General features: G+C 35.9%; 1 protein-coding gene across 1 annotated transcript; it reads left to right on the forward strand.

Annotated features, from left to right (window-relative positions):
- The first annotated feature begins 12722 nt into the window (after positions 1 to 12722).
- On the forward strand, positions 12723 to 17904 carry LOC306874744 (hydroxylysine kinase-like). The gene is made up of 5 exons (XM_079424977.1): positions 12723 to 12794; positions 13448 to 13753; positions 13931 to 14073; positions 15269 to 15449; positions 15529 to 17904. Exons 2-5 carry the CDS (start codon positions 13450 to 13452, stop codon positions 15966 to 15968), a joined length of 1068 nt encoding a protein of 355 aa, XP_079281103.1. The 5' UTR covers positions 12723 to 12794; positions 13448 to 13449; the 3' UTR covers positions 15969 to 17904.
- The last annotated feature ends 3539 nt before the right edge of the window (positions 17905 to 21443 follow it).

The raw sequence follows: 21443 nt of genomic DNA on the forward strand, positions 1-21443 counted from the left end.
TGACAGCTCGGATGCCCAGATTATGCAGAGCTGTAATAGCTGCTAATGGTCGATATTTTGATGAATCCAAAATTTAAGTTTTAAAAAAAAACTGTTTATGCAATAAAATATGTTTTCGTAGTTTGTGTTGTCCCTTATCAGTGCAAAATTATCACAAATTAAAAAGGATTCATGCCAATATTGTTCAAAAGCCCCAAGTGGTGTTTCTAGGTTTCTAGGGTGTTTCCAAACTTTTGGAGGGCAGTGTATCTGTATGTATGAATAAATAAATAAAGTGTTAAAAAAATACAAACATGGTAGCTATGTGAGACCAATGGACAGATAAATAATATCTAACCTGATGAAAAAAAATATTTGTTATCTGAGTGATATTTCATCTGTAACAACACTGTGAACTTTTATAAAGATACATTTGGTCATTACCTTTCAAATGCCTCATTGCAGGGCTGCTAATTCTCATACATTCAGCATGAGATTAACACATTTCTTAGTCTACACATCCAATTTTTCACACACACCAAGTTGAAAAGGTAACAATGGGATATTGGCAAAACAGATTTTGGTCAACTCTCCGGTGTGTATTTGTGTTTGCACTCTGGAGAATATCAAACATTTCTATTAAAAATGTGCTTTGTGGCATTGAGGAATGTAGCCAATCACAGATAAATCTGTTGATTCTTGAACATCTGTGATTGGCCATTCCGTTCAAATGAGTCAGAATTTGCTCACGGCTAAATGACAGATTTTGTTCTGCATGCTTGCAAATCCACTGCAACAGTTATTTGTTTTCATAATTTTATGATAGAAACGTGGTACCATCATGACGAAAACTACAAGGCATGTCCAAATTTCAGACAAACCTTTGCTGACAAGCTATCTATCTATCTATCTATCTATCTATCTATCTATCTATCTATCTATCTATCTATCTATCTATCTATCTATCTATCTATCTATCTGTATGTATGTATGTATGCATGTATAATGGGAGAAATGGGAGTAAACCCCCCACTCTGTGGGAATTGTCACTCAAATTAAATGAAATGTGGATGATGTTTACTGTGACAAGATATTTGACCGGGCAGTTTAAATGATTACAGAATGCACGTACCTGAGCAACAGAGCGGTTCATTAAAGACACAGTTATTATGAAGTAGTATGTTCCAAAGTTTGCATAATATTTCTTCAAGCTATTATCAAAACTTGTTTCTCAAAAAAGAGCCTGACATTCTTTTTTGCTATTTGGCTATTTTCTGTTATTTCCATTATTGCATCACAAAAAGTCATCAAGTCTTAAAATCATGTGTAATAGTTACATACCATTTCTGTGTAGTGGATTTGAATGTAGGCCTATCCATATCTGAAATATTCTTCCACAGCTCATTGCAAATTATTTCTGCTCCGCTGCCATTTTTGGACAAGAAGAAAAGTCATTTAATTTGATTGTGAAGCTACCATCCACAGTTTTTGTTTTTACTTAACATCTAGAGCTGGAGTAATCTGAAATGCATAATATAATTAGTATTATAGATTAGTGCAGAACAAGATGCATCCAAATAATTCTGTGAAATATCCCACTTCTGACCAGTAACACATCATGGTAAAGAAATCTGTGTGCACTCTTGCGAAACACTTCCTGTAAAGACAAATTGATTGTAGCCAGCTCTTTCCAGTTCTGTATGCAATATACATGAAAAAGTCAGAGGATGGACTGAGACTAGGTGGAATGAAGACAAACACTTTGGGATCTGCAGTGACATTTCTCAGATAGGCTTGTCAATGTCCATCAGGATGATGGTGAGAGAATGTTTTTGTTGAATAGGACAGCAAGTCCTGAAGCACAGCTTTATGGCCAAGTACCTGGAATTCTAGACCTTGTGTGCACATGGACAATCATACATGTGTCTCAAACAACGCAGAGTGGATTAAACAGAGAGTTAAATGAGACAAGAAATGTTGCCTTTTCTTTAAAAAGGAACTTTATGTCCCAACTTAATGTGATCCAACAAGATTCCAGCAACAAGCAATTTATCTGTCCACAACAAATGCAGCAAAATCAACTGGACATAACAATATAGCAGTTACTGATGCAGTATTTACAGGCAGCGGCTATTTGCACTAAGTGTAAATAGCGATAGAGACTATTTATACTAAGTGTAAATAGCAATAGATTCTATTTACACTGTTAAAATAGCAGGATTTTCTGCAATTTATATTACTTATTGCAAATAGTGCCAATTATCAGTATCGTAGTGCATTATAAAACAGTATGAAATAATAACGTATTTTAATACGTAATAACGTACATTTTAATTTTAATTCAAATTATTAAATGGATGCCACCTTATTGGGACAATAAATCCCTCCCTACACCTACCCTAACCCTACCCGATACTTTTTTTCGAAGTTTTTGATTATTTCCATTTTTATTGAAAATAAATGCTTTCCTTATGTGATTTGAAATTTGAAAAGGGAGAAAAAAAGTTTGCCAAAAGGCTGATTCGAACCCGGGTTGATTGCATCAATAGGAATACAGCTTACGCTTTACCATCTGCACCACTGGAGCTGATGAAAGTCAGTCGTCTTTTGTAATGTTGACTAGCTCAATCACACGTTCGTAGGCGGAGTTAGTGTAAATAGCCTCTGCCAACAAGGTGGGCTATTTGCACTTAGTGTATAGACTCCGTTTTTATATTGAAATGCACTTGTTTTGTTACGCAGACTTGACAATTTGAATGTTCTGGTTTACTTTTAGTTATTTTCAAGATCTGAGGTAAATTATCCATTCTCGCTTTCATTATGGCTGTTAAAGTTACCAACACTTAATATACAAACTCGACTGAAGCCATTTTATTATTACACAATACTCAGTCGTTACCTAAACCTCTATGTAAAAAAAAGGTAATTGCAACTTTTTGTCTTACAATTCAGACTTTTTTCTCACAATCGTGATTTTACATCTTTCAATTCTGACTTGCGTGATATAAACTCCCAGTTGCGAGTTATATAGTAAGAACTGTAGGATGTAAAATCGCAATTGTGAGAAATTAAGTCAGAATGGCTAGATTTAAACTAGCAATTGTGACTTTTTTCTCTACCTCCATTGTTCAAATCGTTCGGCACGATTGTCTGTGAGTGAAGTCACGTCCCAATACAAACACACCCCATACCATAGCCCCCCCCCCCCCCCCCCCCCCCCCCCCCCCCCGACATTGATTGACAGCTTTCCATGTAGACATTGAAATTCAAATGCTAAAGGAATTGCAATTCCATTTGAATTTTGGCACCTTACATGCACGACGCAGAGAGAGTGAAATACCAGGTAATTAATATTGCTATTTAAATATGACAGGCTCATAGGTAATGCATGGGAAATACAGTTACAAATGGACTTTGCTTTGCAGTCACTGTGCGTAACGAAAGCGCAAACGGCAAGCTAATTTGCAATTGCATTGGAGATTTATGTGTCCACATATGGAGGACACAACTGAAAATACAGCTTCCCTTTGAAAATTGTCTGGAATATCCTTCATACTAAATGAAGTACTGCGTTCATCTGATATTTAATTATGATTTTAATTAAAGTTTAATTAAAACATTATTTCTCTGATGCTTGAATTCTTAAATTTAAAATTGTCCAGATGATTAAAATCACCAGGGATTATGGTCCATCATTTGAAATCTTCCAATAACGGCTGAAGAGCATTATGCAATATATCGTCTCTGTGGAGAAATATTTCAAATGAACAAGAAAAATGAATTACAGCTAGGAATAAATTAAATCATTAATCAAATACATTTAATTAATCATATGTATACTTATTTTATTAGAGTAAAGCTTTTGACACTTTAATTGCTTTGCAGATATACACCCCCCCCACCCCCCACCCCACCAAATTCCCCATTTCCCCCATGCATCATGTGTGTTGGGTTGATCATTTGTTTTACACAACACATCTAAATGATGACAGTAGTTGTTTCACCCATAGATTTTTAGTTTGGGGTCTTGCACACAGGAAATTACATAAACCAGGCCGTGATAGTATATCTCTGTGTAGACTATATAGTGAAAAGATAAACTTGTGATTATCTTTTATCTTTTTGTTGTGTATATTCTTTTGTATATCAGTGTAGTGTAAGTTGTGTTTAGCAGTGTTTAGTGTAAGCTAAACTTGTCAGGCATCTAAAAAGGACAAATCATAGAAAACAGGAACTGTCAAACACAACACAGAACTACCGCAGCAAAGTGACAGTAAATCTCAATATTCACCCAGAAGAGCCTTTTTCCACAAAAACTAACCACAGAGATCTTCACAAAGCCAACATCCATGAAAGAGCTTTATTCGGTAAAAGTTTAATCATACACACCAATGTTAAAATGCAAAAATAAATGGTCATGATCATGAAACCTGGACAGTCGGAGCATCAAAATGAACTTCATGGAAGCTGTTTTAAAAGCAAGGGATGGTAAAACATGCAGTATTCATTGCACCATATAGGTAAGATTTGAGCATGTTAGCCTTGCAGGCTGTGTCTTCACAATCACAGGATGCTGAGCCTCATGAGCGCTTCTGAAGGCTATAACGTTTCCCTTTTGACATACAGAGCTGCTGTTTTGCTTGTGGCGCTGCTTGCACGCCACTGGCATCTCTTCCTCTGTATATTCAGAAGTCGTGCGTGCCAACTCATTTCCCTTCATGAACCTATAAGACCCGCTTTGGCCTACTCAACTGAGCATGCTGGAGAGTTAAAAAACAAACAAACATAGTATCTAGCTAGGCACATACAGCCCACATACACATAGAAGTCACTTTAAAAATCATTTAAATAAATAAAATCTGTATTTAAAAAATTCGTAAAAAGTAAAAAACAAGCATATATAAAAAGATATAAACCAAAATATAAAATACAACAGTGTAAAAATAATAAATAAATCCCATACAAATGATAGTAATAATTTCTACTTATATATATATATATTTTTTTTTTCTTTCTTTCTTTTTTTTTTTTTTTTCTATTACCAAGATGCTTACTACATTGTTAAGGCTTGCACTTTTTGACTTTAAATTCTTAGCTACTAGACATGTCAAGAATTCACTTATTAACACTTTGCTACAGATCATGTTGCCTCCTCTGTGTTTTTCCTGCATAAATGGCAAACAACCCTCTCATGTTTAGACTAAGCGGAACAAAAAAAACCCTGTTCTCATTGTGGTATAAAACCATAACCTTGTACCCTCAATACTGTGCCTCAAAACCACAACAATATGCACAGTCAGTGGATATAAGAAAGCTAAAGAAAATGGTTTAATCAGCATTGCTGTCACTGCCTTTTAGATTATATCTTGTTTTTTTTTGCATTAAATATAAAATGTATGGCTGAGAGAATCTTACTAAAATGACCACACATTTACAAAATAATGCCACCAAATGACACTGTTGCTGACAGCTTAGGCCTACGGAGAAATCTATCTATAGTAGTTTTCCTCACGAAAATGAATCGTGGTTTTACTATAAATAAAACCAACAAACCATGGCTAACCACAAATGGTTTTACTATACTAATCATAGTTTAACCATGGTATTTGTAGTATAACTGTGGTTATACAAATGGTAATCAATAAGCCAAAAAACATGTTTACTACGCTTTTACTGTATGAAACTATTCATTTGTTCATGGCACCCAAGAGATCAAGGTTTGGCTGGTTAGCATGACCATGTTAGCCCCTGCTGGTAGATTCTGTAACTACGCCAAAAACTGTCACAGAAAGCATCTTTCAGACATGTAATATGTATCTTAGCAGGCTATTAATAAGTTTAAGAGATTACAAAATTACATTTGTATTAGTATTCTCTTTGATTGTGGGAAATTTGAAATGTGTGCGTCTTTCCACTCCGGCAAAAGGTGAGATTTTCATTTCACCATGTCCCTTCCACAATGAATAGCTTATTCTTCTTTTATGATTGTTAAACTTCGTGGGACTTCGTGGGACCATAGACTTACATTCATGGGGAAGTCGTGGCCTAATGGTTAGAGAGTCGGACTTGTAATCCAAAGGTTGTGGGTTCGAGTCTCCGACCGGCAGGAATTGTAGGTGGGGGGAGTGAATGTCCAGCGCTCTCTCCACCCTCAATACCACGACTGAGGTGCCCTTGAGCAAGGCACCGAACCCCCAACTGCTCCCCAGGCGCTGCAGCATAAAATGGCTGCCCACTGCTCCGGGTGTGTGTTCACTGTGTGTGTGTGTTCACTGCTGTGTGTGTGTGTGTTCACTTCTGTGTGTGTGCACGTTGGATGGGTTAAATGCAGAGCACGAATTCAGAGTATGGGTCACCATACTTGGCTGAATGTCACTTCACTTCACTTCACTTAACATATATCATTGCAAATGTTACTCTGTGCTCTAAAAATAGACATATTTTATGGCATTGTGCCATGCAAGGTCTTTTCATATAATCTAGAGTGAGTATGTCAGTGGGGTACGGTTGAAACACAGTGTATCAACTGTACCTGGATTGGTCATTGGTGTCATATTGCGTCACATGATGTTTAGTTGTGCAGTGTTATGATAATAGGATAAAAGTCACATTTACAAATATACTACGCAAACTCTGTTAAAAAAATGTGATATTTCAAATGTTTGTTATTAATGGACATATTTTGAGTGATGTATAGGTTTAGGGGTAGGGTTATAGAATATATGGGTATTGTTATTAGGTTGGCTTGAGAAAGCCAACCTACTGATCTTCTACTTAAGCTTATTATTATTCTTCTTAGCCAAATTTCTGAACGCATCTCCTCCTAGAGCTTTCAAGCTAGTTATCTTTTCTAACTGATCCGACTTATAGTTTTCATAAAAATGAATATTAAAAATCATAAAAATCCCATAGATTTAGGCTGCGTCCGAAATCGCATACTTCCCTACTATATAGTATGCGAAAAACAGTATGCGAGGCGAGTAGTATGTCCGAATTCATAGTATTCTAAAAACAGTAGGCGAGAATTACCCGGATGACCTACTACTTCCGCCCGAATTCTGTAGTAGGCATACGATGGACACTTTACTATCCCATGAGGCCACGGGAGAGGCGTCATATTCGAAAAATGGCGGAAAGCGGCGACGCGGCTGTTTTCAAGTACAAGTACCTCAAGGGAAATCGTTGTCATTGTGGTTAAATTGCACTTGTTTAAAATAATCAAAGTAAACGGCTGACTTATGAAAGTTTAACCGTTGTAAATCGATGAGATGACTTCATGAACATGGCGGATGTAGTATGTCCGAATTCTATTCATACTACCCTCATTCATACTATATAGAACGTACTTTTTTAACGGTCGAGAAGTACGTTTGAATTCAAATGTAGTACCTACACAAGTAGTATGCGATTTCGGACGCAGCCTTACATTCATGGAATGTTCAGATGAGCCAAGACTATTCAAACTCCAACTGTCAAAATTCAAACTGAAGCCCATTAGACTCAATCAGACTTCCCTTCTATGTACTATTTCTAGTCCATTCAAACTCATTCAAACTCATCTAATATTTCTAATTAATCTATCTATCCTAGCGACATGCTAATCATGCTAGAAACATACTAACAATATGCTAGAAGCTTGCAAATCATGCTAGCAACATGCTAATCATGCTAGCAACCTGCTAGTGACTTGCTAATCATGCTAGAAACATGTTAGTGACTTGCTAATCATGGTAGAAACATGCTAGCAACATGCTAGTGACTTGGTAATCATGCTAGAAACATGCTAGTGACTTGCTAATCATGTTAGAAACATGCCAGCGACATGCTAGTCACTTGCTAGTCATGCTAACAACATGCTAGTCACTTGTTAATCATGCTAGAAACATGCTAGCAACATGCTAGTCACTTGCTAATCATGCTACCAACCTGCATATGCATATAACATGCTTATTTCTAATCTATCTATCTATCTATTTATCTATCTATCTATCTATCTATCTATTCTAGCGACATGTTAATCATGCTAGAAACATACTAACAATATGCTAGAAGCTTGCAAATCATGCTAGCAACATGCTAATCATGCTAGCAACCTGCTAGTCACTTGCTAATCATGCTAGAAACATGCTAGTGACATGCTAGTAACTTGCTAATCATGCAAGAAACATGCTAGTGACATGCTAGTAACTTGCTAATCATGCTAGACACATGCTAGCAACATGCTAGTGACTTGCTAATCATGCTAGAAACACGCTAGTGACTTGCTAATCATGCTAGAAACATGCCAGCGACATGCTAGTCACTTGCTAGTCATGCTAACAACATGCTAGTCACTTGTTAATCATGCTCGAAACATGCTAGCAACATGCTAGTCACTTGCTAATCATGCTACCAACCTGCATATGCATATAACATGCTTATTTCTAATTAATCTATATATCTATCTATCTATCTAGCTATCTATCTAGCTATCTATCTATCTATCCTAGCGACATGCTAATCATGCTAGAAACATACTAACAATATGCTAGAAGCTTGCAAATCATTCTAGCAACATGCTAATCATGCTAGCAACCTGCTAGTCACTTGCTAATCATGCTAGAAACATGCTAGCAACATGCTAGTCATTTGCTAGTCATGCTAACAACATGTTAGTCACTTGCTTATCATGCTAGCAACATGCTAATCATGCTAGTGACATGCTAGTATCTTGCCATAGATATATATACTGACTAGATGTCGCCTTGGGCCTCTAAGCATACGTCAACATCGCCGCCATCTTGGGTCGGGGATCTGAAGAAAGCGCCAAAGGTTCCCGGCATTCAGATCAACTCTGAAGATGCCGGACTTTTGTGCTGTAGTAGATATTTTCATGAACTGGATGTTTTCAAAGAATGGTTAACCTGTTATATACTGTAGCCTAATCATTTAATAAGCTGTTGTAAATACTGGAAGATGTTTTCACACTACGTACGCACGTTATGTTTGTTTTTGTGTTATATAACCATTTTACGCTGGGTCATTGTATTGCAGGCTTGCTGATGTACAAAATAAACCAGTACAATTCAAATGTTTTAATTAACATGTATTTTTAAGTATGGATATCACACCATTGTAGCCATTTGTGTGCAGTAGACTAGGCTAAGGTAATAGTTCATTTTAAGTTCACTGAAGTGGAAGAATAATAAACTTAAGTTACACCTAGTTTTGAAGTAGATTAATATCAAAAGCTTCAATTTTCTCTGGACTCGATCATAAATACATGTCTGTCAGTTGGAACAAACCAAAAAACTAAGAAAAATCATTTGAGATTTGGACGATTTATGATGATTTAATTTCTGCCTAGATGCAGATGTTAGGTTCCCCATCCTAACATTCTGAGGTCTGTTGGTCAGGAAGTCCATAATTGTTTTTTTTCCCGCTTTGTTTAACTCGTGCCTTTATTAATTTAAATTTTGCTCTATTATTTATTTATTTATATATACTTTATATTATTCATGTTTTTTTCATATCACTATCAGCATCCTTGTAATTGTTTTGTGCATTGTAGAACAAATTAATTAGTTATGTAGGTGTGTCTAAGTATTGTTTTGTATATGATATATCATATTTATGATAGAACATATATGATATAAGTAAAATAATTAATCTATGTTCTATCATAAATATATGTCTGACATTTATAATAAACCAAACGGCTTGAAAATCGGTTGAAAATTAAGGTGATTTTAATCGTTAATAGTTCTCTGCCAATGTTAACTAATGCAGAGTAGACGCGGCTTCCCCCGACCCAAGATGGCGGCCGCGCTGACGCATCGTTGCTATGGACAGCAGCGTCAGAGGCGACATCTAGTCAGTATATTTATCTATGGTATCTTGCTAGTGACTTGCTAATCATGCTAAAAACATGCTAGCAACAATATCTATGTAATCCATCCATCTACATTTTCAAACTTCAAGCTTTTACAACTGCTTTTAAACTTTTAAACTTTAAGGCTAGGCTTTCTCAAGCCAACCTAAAGTTTGTCTTGACGAACTTTTTTATCTAGTTTTTACTGTTATGTTTACATTTGTACTGTTTTCCATATATTTGTGTAGTGTTAAATATTTGGTTTTGTTTAACTGAATCTGAATTAAAAAAGCAAATAAATGAATACATTTATTTTTAAACTGTAATTATTTAAAACTGTAATTTTTAAATTTATTACATTTGCTATAAATGGTTAGCCAGCTTTAGAATGTCTCAACTGTACCATGCTACTGTTTCAACTGTACACCATATGGGTACAGTTGAGACAAAAAAGCAACTCGTGTTTATGAGCTAATTGTGGAAAATATGAACTACTTGTGGCTATTATCAATTTATGATATTTTAGTACACAAGCAAACAAAATATCCTGTGAAAAATCACTTCTAGCATCTAGTTTTTGTGCAGTGATGAAAAAAGCAGAAAGTGTCTCTGCTGTACTTTAAACGGTCCAGATTGGTATATCCTTTAAAGATGCTGGACTTGTTAGTTTTGACTGTGCAAAATTCTATATTATGTTGAATATGAACTTAGTTCTGTGTGAAATTATAGAGCGACACGTAAGAGCATTATTGTTGTTAATTTTTTTTTATTGTCGGATTATCATACAGAATAACACAGTTTTGACCGTCATGGTGTGTGCATGAACGAGTGTGAAATATGTTGCTTATCTGATCACTTATATTGGGCACTTTTTTGCATTTAGTGTTGACATTAAAAATGATGCATGTGTTTTTCGAGGGTATCGGTTCATTTCTTGATGGCTGTTTTGACAGTGTCTGCTTGCATATTTTAATCATAGTTTGTAGTTCTCTTTAATGAATGTTTGCCCCGATTCGATTCATGGGAAATTTATCTAGCATTAAATTTATATTATTTTGTCGTCATTATTTCGTTATAAGGAGTTAAAATGGCTCTTATCAACCTTGATTTACATTCTATCACTAGGGTTGCGAGGCAAAATAAGGGACACCCATTCACAACGAACACCACCCCCCTCCAAAAAAAAAAAAAAAATTATTAATTATTGTTAGTCTTTTTGCAGCTGTTACCTGGATGGGCCATTTTTATTTATTTATTTATTCATTTTTTTTTTTTTAGTAATTTGCTTAAATTAGGGCTACATTTATTTGTCCCATTTTTATCTAAACATTTTTTTTTTTTTTTACTTTTTAAAATGCCAAATTGTATATGACAGTTTTGATTATTTACTATGTATAAATTTATGATTAATATAAATGATAAATTAATAAGGGTCTAACATTAATCATAATCTATTAATTCGTCTGTCTAATAATGTCTAGAAATATAATAATTATGTCTACCAAGCTCTGATAACTTATGGAATATTATATTGACAGACTATCCAAATTTTAATAAAACAATAGGCCTATACCTGGAAGTACAGATGAGTCTGTCACTTTAAAAATATGACAATTCTGTCATAATTTACCCAGGTTGTTCTAAATCTGCATAAAGTTATTTTTTCTTCTGAACACAAAAGTAGATACTTATGTGGTTAACTTAAAAAAACTATCAGAGTCATTGGGGACCAGAAACTCTTTGGTTACCCACATTCTTCAAAGTATTTTCTTTTATGTTCAACAAAAGAAAGAAATGATCACAGGTTTGGAACATCTCGTGGGTGTGTAAACGATGATTCAACTATGTGTTGGCATTTGTAAAATACAGGAAGCATCAGTTAAAATTTTGGGCGGGTTTTTGTGAGGGTTTTTTGTGTCCATCCAATCAGGCCTGGAGGCCCAACTGCACACTCAGACCAGCACTCCCAGAACTATCGTTCCAGAACCAGCTGAGGAAGTTCAACCTGCCACAGGTGCTGTTGAAACAGTTCTACTCCGCCATCATCGAATCCATCCTCTGCACTTCAATAACTGTCTGGTTCAGCTCAGCTACCAAGTCTGACCTCAGAAGACTACAGAGGGTAGTCCGGACTGCAGAGCGAATCATTGGTACAACCCTCCCCACTCTCCAAGAACTTATCCAGAGTGAGCAAAAGGGGTGGTAAAATCACTCTGGACCCCTCTGTTTCACTGTGGAGCTTCTGTCACTAAAACAAATTCCTCGTATGTGTAAACATACTTGGCCAATAAAGCTCATTCTGATTCTGATGTTATTTAATATATACATTATTAACCCAATTATTTTTTCACCATTTTTCTCTGCATTGTTTACAGGTCGATGACTTGTAGGACCTTGTGAAAAAGAATACAAAAATAAAGTTTGGTGTGAGAAAATGACTCTGAGCACTATAATTTATTGTATGTAAATATAGAATTAATGTTCACCCCATAACTCAATACTAAAGAATGTGATAAATCCTTAATAATTAGGAAAATAATAAATGACTATGAAAATATTTAACTGAACAATTTCTATTTACAAATACAATTAATAAAAATAAACCAGACTTAATGCATTAAATCATAACCTAGTATGTGTAATATTTTATATAATAATGCATTCAGTCATAGCGTAATATTTTATAGTAGAAAAATTGTGTAAGTTGCAATCTATCAGCAATTGACAGCGGGTGGCACTGTCTGAAAAAAACGATAGTTCTGGCAGTGCTGGTCTGAGCATGCAGGTCTGAGCGTGCAGTTGAGCCTCCTGGCCTGCAGCTTCATAATGTTGATCCAATCTGGCAACACTGGAGCTAAATGACCGCAGCCTCGTTGCTGTTTTGTGACGTAATGACGTCCAGTCCGCTACAGCAGAAGCTTCGTATCTCCATTACACTGAGCAGTCCGGCAACAATACTCAGCAGGTACTATTGTATTTCAGCTTTATTCTCATTTCTACGGAGCCCCTTAGAGCTCATGGTGGTGGAAAGATTTCGGGGTGGGTGAAAAAAATTCGGGGTGGGAGGAAAAAATATTTTTAAAATCTTTTGCGTTCCCTCGCAAAACTTTGTGTTCTCTCGCAAAACTGCCTTCTCTCGCAAAGCAAACATCTTTGCGAGAGAACGCAAAAGATTTAAAAAATATTTTTTCCTCCCACCCCGAATTTTTTTCACCCACCCCGAAATCTTTCCACCACCATGAGCTCTAAGGGGCTCCGTAGAAATGTGATCATTTAGACGACATGGATTTCAATTGAATTCAGTTTTAAAACTTGTTAAATCGTAATTCATCTTAGCTCATTGGTTCAGAAGTGAATATAACAGACAGTTCTGATAAAAAGTGTTAATTTTTTGATAATTTTGTCATTTGTTAAAGGAATAGTTCACCTAGAAATAACAATTTTGACATTTTACGTAATCCCTCATGTTGGAAATATCCATATCTGTATTATTATTATTATTATTATTATTCAGTAGGTGTACTGTTCATTTAAGCTCTTTTAGTAAAGTGATATCTGATCAGTGTATTTCCCCTGTTATGAATTGATACACAAATAACCATTGTTTTCCATCCTCAGCCATGCCAACAAAAGAATCAAAGCCAAATCTCAGCCTTTCCCAGGCTACAGAGATTATCAATCGAGTCTATGGCTTGACCGTGTCCGTCATCCGACCGTTGCCCAGTTATGATGATCAGAACGTTTATGTAGCTCCCAGTGAGGGTGGAGAATACGTGTTGAAGATTATGAACTCTGAAGACAGTCTCAACTTCACTCTTATTGAGCTGCAGACTCACGCCATGAACTTCTTACACCAAAGAGGCCTTCCTGCCCAGACCGCTTTGCCCACTTTGACTGGCCAACTAATGAGCTTGGAAGAATTTGGTATGGAAAATGGTCAATTATTAATTTATTTAAATATTAAATCCTAAAATGCAGCATGGCTTGATGGTTAGAAATGCCTGTTAAAGGTGAGTAAACAATGTTTTCTCAGAAGGGTGTATGGAGAACACTGAATGTATTTATATTGTAACTCTAACTTTTTTTTTTATGCTATGACAGATTGTGGTTTTGGTCTGCAGAAATATTTAGTGCGTTTACTTACCTACCTTCCTGGCACTACCGTAGCCAAAATTACCTGCAGTCCTTCGATCTTGTATGATGTTGGGAAAATGGCCGCCACATTGGATACAGTTTTACTGCAAGTAAAATCTCTGATTCCATCTATAAAGAAAAATGTAAACCCTGAAACACACCGAGAATAAAAAAAACTTTGACAATAATTACTATATTAACATCCATACCAATGGACAGTAATGTCTGGGCTGTTTTTCCCCAAATCACTCTCGGCCAAAGTAGATCATAGAAACAGCCAAGTTCAATCAGTGTGAATTATCTTAGAAATACATGTTTTTTTTATATTAGTGTACTGATAATTGAATGTTCTTGAAGCATGCGCTTTAAAGCCAGATGTATTTTTATTGACTTTTTTTGTTCATCTTCTGAAAAAAAGTAGTTGTGTAAAGGATTGTAACTATTGTTTCTACTACACGTCTTTATTAGTTGCGATGTGGACTGTTTTAAAAGCTTTTTTTATAGTTAAGGTTGTGCAGTATTGACAAATTATATCCCAACATTTATTGGAATTTTTCCAATAATGATAATTAATATTTTGCTGAGTGTTTTTGTGCTGGTGTCTTGGCTTGGTCATGGATAATAAATACATGTAACACTAAAACTGCCAGTAGGTGGCAGCAAGTCCCTGTCTAAACTAAGTTTTGGTCTGAATCATTCATTCAAAGGGCTAATTCAAAACGGCCGATTACAAAGTAAGTGATTTATGAATCGATCGCTGAATCATTGACTCAAATGATTTGTTAAAAAACAGATTCATTCAGGAACAAAAGACCTCTGAGATGCACATATGTCCTGCTCTGCCTTTGTTTGGAACAATTTTCGTTGGCCAAACAGATGATATGTCTAAAATGTAACATGCTTTATATTAACTTATTATTTGTTGAACTGTTGTATAAAGGTAATTTCACAATCACGCTCACATGCTAATTAAATATATACTATCTTACAAAAACAAAGACTCACACAGTGATACATTTTTCTTTTATTACTTTACTTGAATTATAAGGGCATTGTAACTGCATTCTACTAGGCTTCATTACGCTGGAAATGCTTTTGGACTGTCAAGATGTTTCTTTGATATTGTCAGCTCGCATATTGTTAAAACAACAATTACGATATTATCGCAGACGACAAATATCGCCCAGCCCTAGTTACAGTTATAGTTCTTGGTGTGAACAGGCCTTAAATATTTTTTTCCCCAAATGTTTCCCATTTTATTGATTGTATTTAGGCATTTGTTTGTTTTTGTTTTTTCTCATAAAGATGGAGCATCCAAACATCAGCGTCTTTCAGAGAGAAGATTTTATATGGAATCTCGCCAGCGTTCCTCTCTTAAACCAGTATATTCACGTGATGGATGGGGATCCTGTACAAAAGGTTGTTAAAGCCGTTCTGGAGCAGTACCAGATCCAAGTCGTGCCAAAACTACCATTGTTTCGCAAGTGTAAGATGTTATTTTCATTTAGCTGTCAACACTTCTATGTCAGCGTGTTCTTTTTTTAAACATTTTTATTGCTTTGCAGGCATTAACCATGGAGACTTTAATGACCACAATCTCTTGGTGAAACCCGATGGACCCTCACAGTACAAGATCTCTGGGATCCTTGATTTTGGAGACATGAGCTGTGGGTATTTTATTTTTGAGCTGGCCATCACCATCATGTACATGATGATTGAGAATCCCAATCCGGTAGACGTCGGAGGGCCAGTGGTGGCGGGATGGGAAAGCGTTTTTCCTCTCAATGAGGCAGAAAGAGACTCGCTCTATTTGCTGGTTCTCTGTCGGTTTTGCCAGTCCTTGGTTATGGCCCGACACGCAGTGATCCAGCAGCCAGAGAATGAGGAGTACTTGATGATTACTGCTAGGACAGGGGTGCGCCATCTCTGTCATCTTTGGGAACTGGGTAAAGAGAAAGTGGAAAGAATATGGTTCCAGAGTGCTGCACAGTTTGGCCAACCTTGACTTGAGCCACTGCATGCTCAAAAAGTATATGTAATAAACTGGGATGCATTGAAGTTAACCCAAAAATTAAAATTTTAACAACAACTTGAAATAATGAAAATCAATGGCGACTGGGACTGTCAAGCCCCAAAATGGCAAAAGAGCTTAATAAAAGTATGTTAATTTTAAAATCATATGACAATGTCAAATGGTGTTGCCATGTCTGAAACCATACAACTTTTGACATTAGTTTTGGAACTTTGGTTAATAATAAGTTAATAATTGCACTAAATTTTGTTTTGTTCCTCAATCTCAGAAGACTGACTATACGAATACGATTGGCTTCAGAAGACTCTGACTATACGAATACTTTTGTTGTCATTTGTCCAGCAGTCCAAAATGAAAATTATTTTAGTCTCATTCCAAAAAATGTGCACACACCCACTTACATTCAAAAATTGCACAATAGTGCTCATGTGATATGGATCGCTTTTATGATATTTTCATAGTGCTTTCGGATCTTGAAAGTCCTAGTAAACCAATGCATAATTTAAAAATTATCCTATTTTGTTGCACAGTAAAATTAACACTAATATGGTTGCAACATCTACTTTCATGTCAAAAATAAGTATTAAGAACAAGTATTAATGTGTAAATGTGCATGAGATGCAATGGCTACCATACAGTATATCCCAAGAATTAATGTAGGATTATACTTGATCTAAAGTTGCAGAAAAGTAGATGCTAACACTAATACCAAGAATGCCATAATTTCCTTAAAGCAGCAGAGGGGGTTTTATTAGTGGAAATTTCATTCAAATTTCAAAAACCAATTTTTGTTATTAAAAGTGATTTTGTTTCTTTAATGTATTTTGCGTCTTCAATCTTAATTGGTGCTTTTATTTCATCCAAGAGTAAAGAACCCACATAAACATTTTCTACAGAACAGGACATTTTTAAACTTGCACAGTTCATAGACTATGACACATTACTATGTATTGCATATCACAGAGATGGAAAGTGACGAAAGGTACCATAAACGTTTATGGGCTGATTTTACAGCACACGTCATGAATAAACTGCAGCGTTTTATCTCGTTTGCCAAAGGTCTTTTTTATATTTTTTATTGCATGGATCAGGTATTATTGAGAGGTCATAGTTTAGTTCATACTGAACATTTTCAAGCAGAACATTAAGCAAAAAGAGCAGCAACAACAAAATGTTTGGAATCTGGTTGACCAATGAAATTACAAAAACCTAAACTAATTGCGATCATGAACAATATTCTTCCTTGTTGATGACTCTTAAATACAGAACTTATGAAAATAAAGGTCTTAAAGCCTTCAAAGCCATTTTAATGGGTTACCAGGGAACACATACACTGAAAAATGTTTATCATACTAAAAGTCACTTTGGATCAAAAGTGTCTGCCTGCCAAATTGATGTAAATTAAATTAAATACACCGACCAATCGAGCGTACTAATGAAATTTATTATACCAAACATCACAGATGTTTTTGTCCAGATGTCAGTCTGTTTTAAAAACCACTCGTGTCTGCGTAGGTCTAATGTGGAGGGGTCAAGTAATTTTGTTTAATATCATGTAACTAAATATTGAACCAATTACCTTAGAAACTTTCAAGTGCTTAAAAGCCATTTCATGTTGATCGGATGCCAAGAACGTCACAAGCAAAAATCCTTTAGTAAAAGCAAACATATGGGTTAGAGTATACAGTATTCTTTCAACAATTTTTACATTCTATTGCCTCTATTTGTGATAAAGTGCACTTATTGTCACTTTATATTGTGCCAAAGAACCTGGTGCTTCGATGTTCTCCTGTTGTTTGCTTACCTTTGAACTGAAAAGTGAGCAGATGGCATGGAGGAAACGTACTGCCATATCACATAACGGATCATATACATGTGAATGGATGAATAAAAAATGGACAGAACTGGGCTTAAATTTCACAGATGGTGTTTCTTTTCACGTACAGACCTGATGTTATTTATATTAGCCAGTTTACGTCAATAAAATGTGAGATATATTATTATATATATCATTGAGATATATTTGATATGCAGTCTTGGGAATGTTACTTTGGAAATGTAAAAGGTTACAGATTACAACCCTGTTTAACATTTAATTTATAAATTAAATTTTTTTTTTTTTATTAAAGTAATGCAACTGATTGCATTTGTTTACTTTTTGTTTGCTTTTCTAAATTTACATTTCAAATTTTTTTTTGAATTTTTTCTAAACTGTTAATCATTTTCAAACATTTAAACCAGGCAGGGTTAACCTTACATAACACTGATTACTGTCAGACTTTCAAAATCCTTCATTAATGAATTAAGATTATAATAATTTAATTTTAAAACACAGCCACCACAAAATCAGACTTTAGCACCTCTTTTACAGATGTTAAATACAGATTTAAAATCATAAGAAGAAATAGTTTGATAGCTATTATACTGTTTTTGAAATCTAACAATGCTTTGGGGAAAAAAAAGCATTATATACAAACCCAAATAGGAAATAAAACAGTTATCAAATAAGCATGTGTGCTAAACTCCAATTTGGGAAAGAAATCAATCAAACATTTTCATAAGTAAATGTACTTAAATTACACTTTTTTTTTTCTCAGTAACTATAACTGATTACAGTAACATTTATTTTGTAATTAAATTACGTAATTATCTTACATGTAACTGCACTAGTCAACATTTGAAGTGGATCAAAACCTCTCATCAAAGCTGTCTTAAAACCTAAAACCAAAATGCGTTCTTGTCTTAGGACAACCTTGCTGAACTTTTTTTTGAGCCATTTCAAATTTTGAATAGTTACACCCCAACACTGTTGATATGTAAATCAGGGATCAATGAATGAAAATCTCACCTGGACCTTTCTTAATCGCTCCATTGAAAATATACATTTTTAACGTTTTCTATCTTCTATCTGAACCATGGGTGAAATACTGTATGCATATGATAAACATATATTAAAGTTTAGACAAGGGTTGCATCAGAAGGTACAACTGACACTGGACAGTTTCTTTTTTGTTATACAAGCACTGCAAAAAAAATATCAAGACGATCTTAAGTGATGACACCAGTTTTGGTAAGTATGATACATTTCAGTTAAGATACAGTAAGTGTAATGCTCACACCAAAGAAAATAAAAAATATATGAATAAAAGCTTCAGAATGCATGCAGTATGTATGTCCTACCACTAGATAGAGCAGCCACCACACAGAAAACAAAATTGATCCAACACAGTTTCTCAAACATTAGGAAGGATCATCTCTACTCTTATTATCAGTTTGGCTTGCTGTGATTTTCATGTGGTTAACAGAAACTGTAGTTAACAGTGTATTTATCTATCCTGGTAATTTGGTCAGTTATGTGATGTATATAATTCTGAGTATTAAAACCGTTTCTATTGCTGCTTATCAATCAGTTTCTTGGAAAAACACATATGCCAGACAGCTGGTTCAAAATATTCATACCGTACGGCAAAATTAAAGCATACAGATATTCACACACAATGGTTTTATAAAACGGTTAAACAGTTTGATTTTTAATAGATTTAGATTTTAGACACAATAGATAGGCATACTTTGTCTGTTTCTGCTCCGCCAGCCAAATTAGTTCCAAACAACGTGCAACAACAGCAGTGCTTTGTTCTGCAATAAATCTGTATTTTTGAACAAATTTGAGTAATACTTCTAAACTATACAATTTTAACAAATTTAACGGTGATATCCGACAAAAGCCCAAAATTCAGTGCGTGAAACTTCCAAGACGCGATCTGAGAGAAGCAGATGCAGACATTTAATAGTTTAAATACCTATTCTAGTTAATACCGAGACCTGTGTGCAAAATAGATTATTGGACGGCAATATAATATGTATTAGTGTGAAATGTGTTGGGTGTAAATGACCTGGGCTGCGTTTCCCAAAAGCAACTATGGTTCATAGCTTTCCAGTTAAACTGGTCGTTGTTACAGAGTTCAATTGAATTAACGACTAGTTAGCTAACAGTGGTTTTGGGAAACGCACCCATGTGCAACAACAGACAGTTGTATTAGTGTAGTGTGAAAATAACTTTTACAAACCTCTTCTGAAAAGAGAAATATTCTCGAATTTGATTCGCTGAGCGCTGTTCCAACGGTCTTGGTATAGCCTAACTACTTTTTCCCGCCCTCTCATCTGTTTTTTGGGCGTTCCAGGAAAACTGTCAGTTTGTCCGTTAATAGAAGGGATTTTAGTGAACCTTTCTGCAATTTTTACCCCTGAACGAAGAACCAAAATCTGCCGTGAGCAAACTGTAGAATTGAGTCTTTCAATTGTCTTTCACGTTCAAGTTATTGCTGTTCTTTTCATCACTTATACATATGTGGGTATATCTCAAGACCGGAAGGTCTCCGGGGCTCGAGACTCTGGGTATCTGGAGGGCCTAGAGGGCCCCTACTTTTGGCGGAGTCTCGAGGTGCAGGGACCTATATTTTCTGAGACGGCCACTTCTGGTCTAGTGTTAAACATGTATAACTCAGAGAGGAAGTGGATTTAAGGGTTCATACTTTGTGTCGTGATTTTGGTGTCTAATATGTCCTACATAAAAGCTGAACTACACTACCTTTTTGTGGGGAAACTGGATGGATCAAAGGTGTCCAATCACTGGCACCTTTTAAAGAAACACCTGAATCTGCGACAGTACTCAGCGGATGGGGTCAGCGTGCTTCGTAAGTCAATGGACACGTGTTGGTGTTGGTAGACAGAGGGTATTTCTTAAACCTGACTTTTTAAGCATTCCTGCAATCCCAGATCTTGCTCATCCGATGTTCAAGAACGAACGCTCAATGCAGTGTCCAAGAGTTTTGGTGATCATCTGAAGACCCTGTCTGTGGAAGACATGGAGAGGCCTACCATCCAAAAGAACAACCTGGGGAGGATGAACATTCTCCCAAAGGATCAGACGTTCATCCTGGAGCTCTTCAACCAGGCCATCCTGTCTGTGAACAATGACCTTGACATGGCCATCATTGTGACCATGACCGAGTTTGGTCAGAAAGATGAGCGGGATTTGATTTTGGCTGCCTCATCGACACAAAAGGGGTCTACAATGTGTCCTATCATGCAGCGTGCACCGTGTGTCCAGTGGACCCATCTGTGGAGCTTTTGTGGTTCAGATGTGGCTTGCTGGAGGTGGTGGGTATACAGGGCACATTGTTCCCTGTTTATTCGATGAGTGAGACGGCAAATTTTCAGAGCAACCTCGATCAGAGGGGTATGGAAATGGATGCTCTTTTGAGGCAGGTGTTCAGGGATGTTGGGGCAACTGTAAACTTTGTTCAGCTGTATTCAACGATGCCGCATTGCCACAGCTCCCATGCTCTGAAACATCCCGTCAGTTGGGTCATAAGCATGTGTGACCTACCTGCACATTGAGAAACATAGAAAGATACTGGCCAGCAACACATCGAAGTATGTGGATCA

This window comes from Barbus barbus (assembly GCF_936440315.1).
Source record: "Barbus barbus genome assembly, chromosome: 9".
NCBI lineage: Eukaryota > Metazoa > Chordata > Actinopteri > Cypriniformes > Cyprinidae > Barbus > Barbus barbus.